Below are 15,537 nucleotides of genomic sequence, written 5' to 3'. Positions count from 1 at the left end.
CCTTCTCAAGTTACTTCTCTCTACATGTTTTATGCTCCTGAAAAATTAGGTTATTCTTCATTCTCAAAATATGCTCTATATTCGTCCAACTCTCATGCCTTTACTCACTGGTACCTACTTTTTCCATTCTTCAACTGTTGAATTTTTACCCATCCTTAAAATAACAAATTGGATGTCTCCTTCTGCATGAAGCTTTCCTTGATATCTGTCATCAATAAATAATGACACCTCACAAAAGCATTGTGTTCTGTACCTCCATGATGCCCTTGCAGGAAAAGAGGCAGCATAGCAGATGGAGAAGTTGACTTGGAGTCCAGAAGACCTGAATTAAAACCCTGCTTCTGATCCTGCCTCATTTTGTGATCAGGAATGAGTCATATTGTAAGCATCTATTTCCTCATCTTTAAAATGAGACTTTGTGACCCCATTTGGAGTTTTCTCGACAAATATTCTGGAGTACTTTGCCATTTCCTTTTCCAGCTCACTACAGATAAGGAAACTGAGACAGATAGGGTTAAGTGATTTGTTCAGGATCACACAGACACAGTAAGTGGTGTTTGAGGCCTGATTTGAACTCACGAAAATGAGTTTTACTGATTCTAGACCCAGTGCTCTATCCACTAGTCTACCTAGCTTCTCATATATATATATATATATATATATATATATATATATATATATATATAATATATAAAAAATATATATATATATATAAAATACATGTCTAGCATCACCATATACATTATACATGATGTATTATTTTTCTTTATTGTAAATTAAATAAAAAAGGGAAGAGAAAAATATTTTTTTTCATTTGAAAGTAGAGAGCTAGAAATTCAAATAATCAAACCTCTCAAAAATAAGCATTATTGATATGAGGTGAATTGTTCCTTCATATAATTATTCAATCTAAAGCCAGATCAAGTCTTTTATTTCTTCTTTGTTGGCAATAAGCATTACAGCATCAGCACAGTCAGCAGAGTAAGGAGTGTCCATTTTCACTTTTTAAAATATTAATGATGTTATCAATTTTAGTAGGGGAATATAGGTCAGAACTCTGATCTTTGAATAGGTATTTTAAAAAATGAAACATTTTTATTCTATGCCTCAGTCTGTCAAATTTTCTGATTCAGTCTTCTAAACATCAGCTTATACTATGAACACATTTCAATTTACCTTTAATAAAAAGGGAACTATAGGATCAGGCTAGAGTTTTTAATATGTAAACTTGCATTTTACAGACTACAAAAGAGGGAAATCATGGACATATCCCCATGATAGTAAAAATACGTATTTTTTAGGAGGAAAAACTCTCTTACGATTCATTATGTTAAAAACTCAAATCCTAATGTGAAGTAAATAAAATGAAGACATTAGCATTTTATTAACTGTACCTGCTAAGACGAAAACACTCACAAACATTACCTTTGTTCATCATCTGGCCGCTTGATCAAATTAAAAAGTATGTGAAGAAGCTGATCTCTTTCTTTAGGTTCAGGATGTAGACAAGCTGTACATAGTATCAATGGGATCAATTCCTAAGAAATGGAAAAAATAAAAAATTCAAAGTAAAAATGTTTAGTTTAATATTCTTAAATAAAATGGTAAGTGATGTAGGAAACCTATGATATAAAGGGTTTAGATTTATCTCTAAAAACTTAATTATTTGAAAGATAAATTAATAAACATTAAAATATGTCCATGGGAGGCTGGTGAACTAGAAATCCCACAAGCAAGGTAATAAAATTAAACAAAACATAACTAACCTTTTGTTGTTGTTCTTTTTTAATCTTAAGCATTCATGACTTACCAAGGTTTTTGTCTGTTATATTAAGGTTCTAGTAAGTGACAAATTAAAAGATGGTTTTGGTGAAAATATAATAAAAAATGTGTAAAAATTGGTAATGTTTAAAATATCATACTGGGTAGCTAGGTGGCACAGTGGATAGAGTGCCATGCCTGGAGTCAAGAAGACTCCTCTTCCCTCAGATCCAGCCTCAGAAACTTACAAGCTATGTGAGCCTGGGCAAGTCACTTAACTCCATTTTTCCTTATCTGTAAAATGAGCTGGAGCAAATGGCAGACCACTCCAGTTATTTTTGCCAAGAAAATTCCCAATGGGGTCATGAAAGAGTTGGACATAACTGAAACGACTCAACACAAATAATGATGATACCCGAAATGCCATATCTCTTCGGTAAATACAATACTATAAACATCGCCAAGTTTAGCTTCATGGACAGCACATAATCAATTCAAGGAGAATGGTTTTTATTTTTACAGTTGATGAAAAATCAATAGCACTTTGTCAGTAGGCATCTTATCTGCAGAGTCAAAATCCAAGGTTTGATATTTCTGTTAAAAAATATGCTATTCTTATCCTAGGTAGTAAACATTAAGTTTAAATTAGCTTAAATAAACAAAATATACAGTTGGGATAGAAGAAGAGGCTACAGGTTAGATTTTTGCTGTACTGGTTAGAAGAGGATGTTAGATAATTAAGAATGGCTTGAAGTTTATTAGATTCAAATTCAATTCTTACTAAAAGGAGAATTATAAAATCATATGTTCAAAAGAGATTCTTCATCTTGGAGAACTATCTCAAGTTCAGTTAAGAATACAAATCTCAAAGGGGTAAGCAGGTGAAATTTTTGTAAAAATGGTCCATGGTATGCACAGTTCCTATGTTCTAATGCAGATACTATAAAGTCATAAGAAAAAAGTTATATCCTTTTCTCTCCTCTCAGAATGAAAAGTCGTAAAGAATTAAACTTCATAAAACTGAATGATATCCTCAAGGAAAATAAGCTTGAAAATGTTACTCACTGCAGGAGAAAAGTCCTTTTTTTCCCCGCAGAAGACACTCCCTCAAAAACAGATGCTATTCATTGCCAGAGGAAGCTGAGATGGAACTGAAAAGCTTGACTTTAAAGTACCTTAACTTGAACTCTAAATTCTTTACATCCCATTCAAAAGTTTGAGGTTACCTAGTAAATCTTGTGTCTGCAAGGAAAGTAGAGGGGCTTGACAGAGCAAAGACAGAAACTAAAAGAGTAGGAAGTTTCACCTGTGAGAAATGAAAAGAATTTAAACCATTCTCCTGTGTTTCACCTTCACATTAGGCCCCCACTGTAGGTCTTAGATAAATAAGTAATCAATATTGAAAGGAATAAAGGATTATTAACTTAGAAAAAGAATTTGGTATTAGAAAGCAGAGTATACTAAATTTATTAGGTCTAAGCAGCATTGTGAGTTGAGATACAAAGTGATGCTATTTGATTAATTTCTTGAATGGAATATGATTCTAATTGTGTAGGTAAAACTTTAGGTGACTTTCTACAAAATATTAATATTTTTATAAAAACTGTCATTTGAGAATGTTGAGTTAAGGCAGAGAACCTTGGTATGCAAATCTGAGTCTGTTCTCAGATGATTTCATGAGGTAAAATTCCTTTGGTCACTGATGCTACCAGAATTCCCTCCTTGGGCACTTCTGTGGCTGTGCTGCAGAAGAGTCTTGGGAGGCTCAATGATAAAAAAGTTATAAACATTAATTAATAAGCAACTTATTGGGCAATAATGAAAAAGTAGTAATAGGATGAAGCTGGCAACTAAAATTAACTGCCAAGTTTGGCAAAATTAATTCATCATTTTAGAACCATGAATTCCCTCCACCTTTACTTCTTTGTTCACATCTCTCTTTCTGTGCTTGGCCTACTTCCTCTAACAGCAGAGTTACTGTTGCTCCTCACTAACCGCAGGCAGCTAAGTGGCACCATGGATAGAGTGATGGGACTTGCAGCAAATTTACTTGCCTCAGACAATTATTAGCTGTGTGACATTGGGTAAGTCACATGACCTGCCTGTGACTCAGTTTCTTCATTTATAAAATAGGGATAACAGCACCCACTACACAGAATTGTTGTAAGCATCGAAAAAAATTAATATATGTACAGCACTCTGCAAACCTTAAAATGCTATATAAATGCTGTTGTTGTTTAGCTGTTCTACTGGTGCCTGACTTCATGACCCCATTTTAGGTTTTCTTGGCAAAGATGCTGGAGTGATTTGCCATTTCCCTCTCCATCTCATTTTACAGATGAGTAAACTGAGGCAAACAGAGTTAAGTGATGTGCCTAGGCTCACACAGCTAGTGTCTGAGGCTGTATTGGAACTCAGCTCTTCATGACTCTAGGCCCAACACTTTATTCACTGTATCACCTACCTGCCCTTACATAAATGTTAGTTTTTATTATTATTATTATTATTAATTTATAATGAAATAACAAAATTGATAAGTAGGACAGAAAATTTCTTGAATAAATACATTCTAATGTAAAACTCTGGTGCACTAATTTTTTCCACCTGCAGGTCAGAGAATATCAAGACCTTACTTACAAACCTTTAATGGTTCCCCACTACTCATGGAATATAAGTTCATACTTCGCATTCTTATATTCAAGGTCTTTAATTACCTAGCTCTAGACTACCTTTCAAACCTAATCTCATACTTCTCTCTTTTAAACACTCAAGAACCTTAATTTTTATTTCAGAAGGGCCTCAATTTTTTTTCTTGCTCATTATGTAGCTTTCAAAAGAAAATCTAAAAGGTTACAAAAGGAAAAACTAATGGAATAGGCAAGTTTTTTTTTTCCTTGATGTATAAGTGGTATAATTTATATTGACCTTTGACACTATTCTTCACAAGCAAGCATCAATAACTGGGCAAAAGACACTGGAAGTTTTTTGGTTGCCAAACTAGTCCAGGGGTATCATAAGATACATACTGGCAGGTCAATAGCTAAGGTGCTGGCAACTTTCTGTTTAAAGTAATGTAGCTTGAGTGAAGCCAAGAATGGATAGGGAAGAGTTGCTGGAAGTGGAGAGTCTGGGAAGGTAAAAGAAACCACAAGAATCATGGAATGGAATCTAAGAAAGCAACACAGAATAATGTCTGAAACAAAACTGTGAGTGGGCAACAGTTAGTAGCTAGTGTTCCACACAGAAAGACCTATATACCACCTTCATAGGATCAAAGGTCTAGATTAAAAGCTCCCAAATTGGGTGATACTACCCCCTTGGGGGGCACTGGCAAGATCCGGGGTGGGGCAGTAGTAGCCTTGGATGCAATTGGGGGGTGGCATTGAATAAAAATAAGGGGGCAGTGGAAACATAAGGAAAGAAGATAAGAAAATTTTGAAAACTGTTCATACATGTTTTATCTGTTGTATAACAGAATTCAAATCATAGTGATTATATTACTTTCCAAATAAACACACAAAATGCAGGTTATAACTTATCAGTGGTCAAGTCTGCCAACAGCTCTTAAACAAGTGTTGGCAGGTGAGCATGTCACGCATTGTCGGGAAGTTCAGCATGTAACAGCAGGAATATGTGTGTGTAATGGCTTGTTTCAATATGATACTATACAGTTACATGACGCAATATTGCATCATCAAAATTTCAATGCAGGAAAACCCCACAAATTTACAATAAATTATTAAATTTGAGATGCATCATTATTTTAAAAATATTTCATATTTTTTGAAATGATGCAAATTAAAAAAAAAACCATTAAAGGGTTAAACAAAGAATATTTCCAGGGGGGCACTGAGTAAATTTTCTTTTGAAAAAGGACAGTAGGCCAAATAAATTTGAGAACCTCTGATCTAGATAACAGAAACGATTGGTTACATGCAACAACTGGCTAGGGAGTTGTATAGCATGGCTATTAATCTTACTTTCAATATTAACAAGGTCAGGTAATGGTACCAAGAAGGAAAAGAAAACACACTTAAGTCTGAAGTTGATATCAAACTGAGGGGAATATTAATCAGTTACCAAGTCCTTGAACGAAGGATGAAAATTTAGAGTGAACTTATTATTAATAAATTAAAAATTTTAGTAACAAACAGAATGAAATTCAGTAAGGACAAGAGCATCACGTCACACCTAAGGAAGAATGAATTTCAGTACTGTCCTGTTATAAAAATATTATGCAGAAGGACTGGTAATGTAAAAGAGACAGAAAAAAACCCTGGGATCATAACAAGCAACATGTCAATTATGGCACCTTCAACACTGCGTTGACAAGTATGATCTGCTACCAGATAAACGGAAATGTCGCTTGTAAGAATGAGATAAAAATTCTGTTTTACTCATCAGTGGTCATATTCTTTGTATAGTATTCTATCCTAATTTGTTTTTCAAAACTCAAAGGGAATGCCAAGAACTGAGAGGATTCAGGAGAGGGCCACAAAATTTACACACACTATCAAGAAAAGGTAATCTTGGAATATGATATACCAAAAGACAAAGAAAAAGGCTTACAATTTTTTTTAAAAGTATCCTAAAAAAAGGAGAATAATCCTATAGAGAGAAAATGGAGCTTTAATAAGAGAAAAATTTCAAGCATTCTTTATGAAAAGATCAGAAATGAGTAGAATCTTTGAAATGCAAACACTATTTGAGCAACTGGAAGCAACTAAATTATGATTAGTTGCTCATATTCAAATAGAGAAGAGACAAGCATATCTTAAGATTTTACGGCTTTCAAGAGTCATAGTGTGAGCGGAAAAAGACAAATACAGAGGGCTAGGGGTAATACTGGGTTTTTTTGTTGTCTTTGATTAGAGGAAAGAGAGACAAAAAAAATACACTTGGGAAGAAATTTTAAAAAGGAGGTGGAGAAACTTACTATATCTCTTCATTTGGGTATATCAGAAGAATACAAGCATGGAGGAGGAATAAGACCATTGCTTGAAACTCACTCTTTTCTGAAACAGGCAAAATTTAATTGAACACATGTCTACAAATGCAAATACACATAGATTTTGATATAAAAATAGACTGAATTTAATGGGGAAACAGGCAGAGACAGGAAGAGAAGGGGCGCTAAGAGAGTTTGTAAAGTTAGGGAGGGAATAGTCATAAGCAAAAATCAACTTCAGATGACATTACACTGGTGAATTATTGCTGTGGCTGCGAAATTTTTCCTGGAAAGCAAGCTGGTATTCTACCCCAAAAGTCAGTAAATTGCATTTTCTTTGAACTAGCTGTAAAACACTAAAAGGCTTCAAATCCCTAAGGGATCAGATAGGAGAAAATGTACAAATATTTATGTACAAATATATTTGCAGCATTTTTTTAAAAACAAAGAACAAGAGTGTCTATCAATTGAGAAAAGACTAAAATTATAATATATGAATGTAACAAAACAGAACTGTACTGTAAGAAATTACAAAAGAAATTGTTTCATGAAAATAGGAAGACTTGTATGAATTGACGCAGAGTGAAATGAGTGGAACCAGAATATTTTATACAGTGACAACACATAAAGAGGGAAATACACATTAAAATCTTAGAACTCTGATCACCATAATGATTAAGATGACAGACGACTGATAAGGAAGCATGCCACCCACTTAATAGAGGAGCAATGTACTCAAGGTGCATAGTCAGACATACATTTTTATATGCAGCAAATGGATGGATTTTATTTTATTGACAATGACTTTTGGTTACAAGGTATAAAAATGTGTTTTTCTTTTTTTATAGGGGAGGTAGAATTTGGAGAGGCAGCAATATGAATACCACTCCCCCACCCCTAAAAAAAAAAAGAAAGAAAAAAAGGGTTACTGAAGCACTTTTTCAAAAATACACAGAAGGAAATTTATAAGGAAACATGGAAGAGCAGGAAATCTTTGAAAGTAGCTTGTTTAATTTTATTATAAACTTTTCTTTAAAGCAAGGTCCATGCAATATAGATTTGCATTTTCACAAACAATCTTTTTTGTTCTGCTTTGTATAAAATAATACTGTTTTGGTTTCTGTTAAATCCACAATAAAACAATAAAATTTTTAAAAATTGAAAAAGAAGAGCCAAAAAAGATGTTTAAAAAAAAGAAAATATGAACTATGAAGATAGTTTCATGAAATTAGGATTACTTTACTCAGAAAAGGACATCAAATTATCATATGTTAGGAATATGGCCCAAGATATCCTAGGTATCATTTGTCATTTATGAAATTTATCTAAATTTTTAGTATTCATACTTTTAGCTTACATTACCCCTTAAATGATGTATTCTACTAATTAATACCTGCAATTATAAAGTAGCACTTTCTTTACCTTAAATTTACCATTTTCAAGCTTCATGGAGTGTCAGTTTTCTAATATCTTATGATTTATTTAAAAAGTAGGTGTCCCCATACCCATATTGTTCATAATTTCATAAACCTTGTTATCTCCCTTAAGTATTCATCTTTGAAGAACACAGAATCCTAATCAATCAGTATATCAAATAGCACCATTACCAAATAGTACACTCCATTTAATCTAGAAGCCATCTTTTAAAAACTTTAATTTGTTATTTGAGAAGTAACATCATTCAGGATATGGGTTGGCAATTTCAAATATTTGATCAAAACCTTAAATATGAATATGATTAAGTTACCTAAGACTATTATTATAAAAGGGGCAGGCAAAATAAAATGATATTGATGGAAAGATGTTATTATTCACCTAAACACACGTGTAACCAAGACTTAGATCTTTATACACGTTTCATTAAAAACCTAGAGTATGAGGGAACTATACAGCAACTAACATATCAAACTTTTGTAAAATTAACTCCAAAATAAAGCTTCTTAGTGAAGTAATTTTAAGAACAAAGTTTCAGTTCAGTAAGACCTAAGCTTAAATCCAACCAGACACTTATTAGCTGTGAGACCTTCAGCAAGTCACTTAACCTGTTTGCCTCAGATTCTTCAACTACAAAATAGGGAAAACAATACCATCTACTTCGGAGGGTGGTTGTAAGGAAAAAATGAGATAATATTTGTAAGCACTTTACATTCCTGGTACCTAGCACACAATGCCTGGCACACAGTAGATAAACCGATTACATGGATAGGACAAGAATAGGGACTGGATCTCTGATTGAATTGGTATAGGGAACTCATGAGTGAGGGAATCTCTCTTTACTGACTCAGGTTAATGACTTCTCTGCTATTTATAGTCTTAAAGAGTTGCCTAGAACACTAAGAGGTGAAGTGATGTGCCAAGGGTGAAACAGGCATCTTGTATCAGAATTGGAACTTGAACACATTTTTTTGACTTCAAGACCAGCTCTTTATCAACAGTGTCACAATGTTTCTCTAAAAAAATGGAGTAATACAGAATAAAAGATTTTAAAAGTCTATATTGATTATGGAGGAAGATTTAAAATATAGTTTTTAAAAACTATTTTCCAGTTCTCAAAATGATAACTGCAAACTATTAATAACTATATAAAAGAATATTTCAAATCATTAGTAGAAATGTAAATCAAAAGTGCTTTGAGATTTTTACCTCACACCCAGCAAACCGGCAAAAAAGACACAAAATAGGAAGCCAGTGTTGAAAGGGTTCTGATAAAGACAGGCACACTAATAGGTTGCTGGTGGAGCTATGAATTGGCCAATCCATTCTGAAAAAACAATTTAGATTTATGCTAAGAATATAAATGAAATGGCCACATCTTTTGAATCAATGATTCCATTGCTAGGCATATATCTGATGAGGATGTCAATGATAAAAAGAAGTCCCTATATACACCAATACATTTATATCAGAACTTTATGTGGAAGCAAAAAATTGGAAACAAAATACATGGCAATTAATTGGGAATTGGCTAAACAAGTTATGCCATATGAAGTGGATTAATACTGTGCTATAAGAAAAGATGAATATGATGAATACAGATAACCAGAGACAGACTTTAAGACCTTATGCAAAGAAGCAGATGTAAAAGAAAACAATACACCACAACACGTAAATCTAAAGAACTACAACAATCAAAAGCAGATGCTGTGAAATTATAATGACCAAGCTGGGTGCCAAAGAAGAACTACGAAAAGGCATTTCCCCACCTTGGTTATAGATGTGAAATGCTGCATTTAACACCAGACCTTTCAATGTGTTGATTGGTTTGGTTTGCATCTTTCTTTTTTTTATTCTTTATTATAAGAGATGGCTCCCTGGAAGGTTGAGGAAAGAAAGATAACTTGGAAAATATAAGTGATGTGAAAAAAGATATCTATACAATTTTTGAAAAAGAATCTAAGTTCCTCAACAGGAATCATTTGGTTCTTAACTTTGTATATCTAGAGCCATCATGATTCTGCACACATTGCAAATGCTTAACAAACACTTTTTAAAATATTTTGAAAAAAGAAAAGAAAGGTCCACTTACACCGTAATATTCATATCAGCATCTTTTCTGGTAAAAAGAACTAGAAACAAGAGAAATGTATATCCATAAAGGAATAGCCAAACAAATAATTTAACATGACTGTGAAGAGAATATAACTCAACTGCAGGAAACTATAAATATGAATAAGACATGAGGAAATGCAGGTGAGGTAACAACAAAAGATATCAATAAAAATCAACTTTATAGTATTTTGACCTGGGTCTATGATTTAAATAGTGCATGGAACTTCCAGTGAGGGAATTCAATCCATCAAAGCAAATATGCAACACCAAGTCTTAGAGTCTTTCCAGGAACTGAAAAGTGACTTGCCCAGGGTCAGAAAGCCAGGATAAGTTAAAAGGCAGAAATTAGACCCAGGCTTTCCATGAGTTCACCCTTTCTCTAATCCCCCACTGCCTCTGTGGGGCAAAAAACCCCACCAAAAACTGTTGCTCAAAATTGTCCAAGTGTTGAAATGAGGAAATCTGAAAATATGCAATTCTTTTTATGAAAAGGAAGACTAGAGGCCGGAAATGTGGATAAGATGATACACCTCTGTGTGACAACATGGAAGAAAGTTTTAGTCTCTTCTCTTCATGAACAGTCTTCAGCAAATAAAATTACTCTTTTATCTGACAGAGGCTATGCATATTACTGGAAATGTAAGACCTTAGCTCAACAAACGTCAGAATGGAAACAAAATTCAGACCATCCACTTTAGATAGCATATGTTAGCTCATCCTTACAATCATTTTAAAATAGGAATAGTCTTCTTTTAAAAAGATCTCTAGCAAATGCAGCAATTTTAATTGATATTAAACAATAATAAATCCAGTAGTTTCAAGTAATTGTTGCAAAATGTTAATCTTTTACTATGACCTCTTTTGGTCTTAGGAAAATGCTATTTTCTAACCATGAAAGGAAAACGCTGATTAAGACTCAAAATTTGATACTTATCCAATTGTTGGTAGAACATATCTATAATCTCATAAGCTAAATAAGTACATAGTTTTGTTAAGATTCAATATTTAGCTTTATTTCATTAAAATTTCCATTGTGCTTTTTGCCTTGGAATAAAATAACATTTACATGCAATTTAAATATATGCAAATTATTTAGGTTGACTTTGTACAGAACTATGGTAAAAACAAACATCACATAACTCACACAAAAAGATTGTTTTTACAAATTTGGGGCTTCTTCCTAAGGAAACAGAAATCCTATACAAGAACCCCTTTCTAGTTACTATTCTTGGAAAAGGAACAAGCAGCTAGAAAGTCATGTCTCATGAGAGTTTGTTCAGTGATCTTCATTTAACTTATGTTGGCTACATGTGGAAAGGTCTATTTTAGATATAGAAGGAGTTTAGGGTTCAATGGGGTGATACCTTATCTTTTTTTTAAATCAGTTCTTTAGTGGAAAAAAAAGTACTGGAATACCTGAGAGGAGTGTTTTATATTAGTTTTTGAGAAAGGAGTAGAAACATTTGCTGAAGAAGGCTGCGTAAGTACAAAGGTACAAAAAGGTTGTGCAGGGGACTGACTGCAAGCAGATATACTTTGCTAGGTAGGGCAATCTATATAACGATGAAATGAGAAATTAGATTGAGATAGAGGCTTCAGATTGATGAATGACCTCAAAAACAAGGCAAAAATTCTACCAATGATACTGTAAGCAAAATGAAATAATTGGCAGCTAGCTATAGACTTTTGGGCAGGCAAATAATATGTTGAAAAATGGTAGCTGAGGAAGATTGTTCCAGGATAAATTGGCCTGATGGCTAATTTCCTATACCCATGGGGATAGGAAACCATTTAGGAGGCTTTCTCAATAGTTCAGGGGTAGATAAGATGATAGCTGTAGAAACTGTCTAGATCACTGGCTAGCATTCCCTAAGATGAGTGGAAATAAAAAACAAATTAGTGTAGCATCATACCAGTAAATGTAGAGGTAGAGAAAAAGGGTTACTTACCTGCAAAGGACTAGCTGTTAGGACCTTCTGGGACTACCCTAAATATGAAAATTCTATTACCTGAAGCTCCTACGACTTCATATTCAGAGAGCCTATAAAAGGGACTTACAGAGCTTTCTTTTAGATTCCAATAATGTTGAAGAGCACTTCATTCACCAAAAGGTAAAAATAAATTTAAAAGGGATTTATGGGGATTCAGAGAGGTATTTATTTTTACTCACCCTAAGGGTAAGTTTTGAGGATACTCTATGGCATCTATGCTACTGAAATAAAGTTAAAACTATGCTACTTTAATATAGATTGCTCCTAGTGCTAATAACCTAATCAGATTCAGACATCATTTTTTATTAAGTAGACAAAGAAAAGTGACATTTAAGTGAAGTTGGATTTCTATGAAACCTCTGCTGGTTCTAGCTTCTGTTGTACAAGCTCTGGAGAACCAGTTCTCTCCTTCGTGTTTTCAACTTATCTCTCTTGTATATATTGTCTTCCCTGCACTGAGTTTACTTTGGTTTTTACTTGAATCTGGGTTTTGGAGTTTTTTTTTTAATGAAAGTCCATATTTTAATAATCAAGAATTTTCCTTTTCATATTTATTAAGGTAGAGATTATTGTGAAAAATGAACTTTAAAAGACAGCCAGGAAATTTTCATAATGAATAAACTATGATGAATATGTTTCTTCTGTAAAGCTTTTGATCTCTATATAGTATAAGGAATTAAGTATTTTTAACCATGATATTATAGTGGACTATGACAATAATCACTTAAAGAAAATTAGTCTTGCATTTTGCTTCTTTTAATTCAAAGGCAGTAGGCAATGAATTACATGCTAAGGAAAAGAAAAAGAAAAGACTAAGGTGAATTTAGAGGATGTCATGATTTTACTTTTGCTGCCCTCTGGGGGTTATATTAACTTCTTTTATTTAAAAGGGGAATGTAAGAAAACAAAGATTAAAACTATTTTTATCATGATTTTGAACTCTGTGTGTTAAAAAAAAATGACCAGTTAGCCTCCAAGAAATTATAGAACCTCCCCTCTTTAACCAAAATTTAAGTGGACCTTTATCCTCTAAGTCTAATCTTATATTTACTGTTATTATATTAAGACTAATCTATAACTTATAAATGTGCATGTTTACTGAAGAAGAATTTGTTTAAAATATAGTTTGTCATAAAGTTTGGACTAAAAATAGCTTTAGCTATAATGTTCAAAGTTCTTACAAGAAATTAAGTTGTATTCTATGATTTCTAAAACTCAAGAAACAATGTGAGATCATTTGACTGACCTCTAAAATTCATGATATTAAGTATTATATGTATTACAGACCCAGAAAAACGTGAGTTCAAAGGTTAATCCTGTATGTTAAAATGTTGCTACAAAGAATTAGACTTAGTAAGTCAAAGAAATCCAAGTGATCAATGCTATCTATGCTTAAAAAAACATGATTATGAAATAAAGAGAATTTCATTTCAATTCGTGTTTTAAATAACTTTGTTTAAATAAACTACTGTAGTTAGTATGCTGGTATTTTAAACCAAAACAAAGTAATACTTCTACTAACATACTTGATTACCAATTTGGTTTCAAAGAGAATCCAAATTTTACCAGTATAAATATTAACACAATAGGAAATATTTCAATACAGCCAAACATCAGAAAACATACAAAGGGGAAAATGATTAATTTTTCAGGTCATGGAAATCCATATCAACCAGAAGAGTCAAGATCTGTACTAAGAATACAAGTGATGCAAAGGATTTAAATCTTTCATGCAGTACAACCAGATTTCAATGGCATAGCTGTCATTATTAGAGGAGAAAATTGACATTAAAAAAACTATAACAAATTGCACCCTAAATTACTCAGCTTTTCCTTTATATTTTTCAAGAATGAGACAGGAGTTTTAAAGGGCTGCAAACATTAATGCATTACACATAATATGTTATAAGCTATTAAAAAAAAAAGAAAGAAAAGCTCAAACATCCTGCCAGGCAGAAATGCAAAACAATTTGAAATCTGGCACTGATCCTTCAACTCATGGAACATTTTGCAAACTTCTTAATATTTAGCAACTTTTAGAGAATTATTAAAGAAATCCTTTCAACCACAGTAGTTGACTTTTGTCTTATAATGAATGACTAAAATTTCTGAAATATGAATGTATAAATTTTTTTTAAGGATCAGTACAAGTTTCTTGGATAAAAGGGTATTGGTAGATAAGCTTTAAATAGAATTATGCCAAATGCACTATAACCCTAGTATACTGTAGGTCCCAATAGATAAATGTGATAGAGAAGGTTGCTAATAGTAAGAACAAATATAACTTATACAAAATTTGCTTTATCATGGTATTAACTAAACTTCTGAATTTTAACCATTACTTCAAGAGCAAGATTTGTTACACTACAAATCAAATCATACCTAATTGCATGTAAAGATGAACATAAATTTTCATTACATACATTTTCTGGCTGAATTCAAATGGAGAAATAATTTCCTGGGACATTTAACAATCACACCACTAAATATTTTACATATGCAATCATAAATTTAATTAGAATATTTATAAAATATTTTCCAATATTGTGTTAAATATTAAAAAACAAAGCCTATTTTTTGACTAATGATTATCACAATTATGCTATCATATGGTAACTATAGTTTATTGCTAGACAAGATTAATACATGGACATTTATACTTGCTAAAATATTTTTAGGAAATAGTAGTTATTAATCATTGTTAATTCCCCTATAAAGATTTCCCATTTTCCCCTACAAGTAGTTCATATCAAGAACTATAATAAAATAATTAGTTGGCTTGTTTAAATGTAAAATAGAACAATGTTTTTAACAAGGACATGGACCTACAGTAATAGTTAGTGCTGCAGAAGCTAATGATGTCATAAAGCAAGGGAGGAAAGTTGTAAATACCATGCAGTTTTACTTAACTCACCTGACAGAGGTGTATAACCATTCTCTAGGAGCAGAGATGCATGCACAAAAGTAAGAATATGATTGCAAGTAACAGACTTTCACAAAATAAAACTATAACATTGAACTTCAAAATGAAGAATGGACACCATGATGAGATTACAAAATTGAAAACATTTTTAGACGCCTCACCTCTCGTTTTGCAAGTAGCACATTTGGAACAATATGTGGTAGGCAACGTCCCAGCATTAACATGACACTTTTTTCACTGTCTGCAATCCGGGACACCTAAAAACCCAACAATTCATTTAATTAGGAATGAGAACACAAGATACAATTTTTCTATGTATACTTTCTTGTTCTTTGAAATAAATTATGCACTAATGCTGATATGTC

The 15,537-nt window shown here is 32.6% G+C and overlaps 1 protein-coding gene across 8 annotated transcripts in view; it reads right to left on the bottom strand.

The window, feature by feature from the left end:
- RELCH (RAB11 binding and LisH domain, coiled-coil and HEAT repeat containing) overlaps window positions 1-15,537 on the bottom strand; it is a 138,515-nt gene that overhangs the window by 65,187 nt on the left and 57,791 nt on the right. For 5 of the 8 annotated variants that reach the window (XM_020995716.2, XM_020995715.2, XM_020995711.2 and 2 more), the window contains 3 exons: window positions 15,334-15,429; window positions 15,164-15,187; window positions 1,426-1,538 (listed from right to left, as the gene is read on the bottom strand). In XM_020995716.2, the coding sequence (XP_020851375.1) occupies window positions 1,426-1,538; window positions 15,164-15,187; window positions 15,334-15,429 (233 nt within the window). Of the gene's footprint in view, window positions 1-1,425; window positions 1,539-6,697; window positions 6,774-15,163; window positions 15,188-15,333; window positions 15,430-15,537 lie in introns of those variants that run through there. The other 3 variants (XM_020995712.2, XM_020995713.2, XM_078153335.1) reach the window with 2 other exon arrangements.

This window comes from Phascolarctos cinereus, unplaced genomic scaffold, assembly GCF_003287225.1.
Source record: "Phascolarctos cinereus isolate Bilbo 61053 unplaced genomic scaffold, phaCin_HiC Scaffold_4;HRSCAF=312, whole genome shotgun sequence".
NCBI classification, from domain to species: domain Eukaryota; kingdom Metazoa; phylum Chordata; class Mammalia; order Diprotodontia; family Phascolarctidae; genus Phascolarctos; species Phascolarctos cinereus.
Note: the sequence above shows the minus strand (reverse complement) of the source record. Positions and strands in the feature narration are given on the sequence as shown.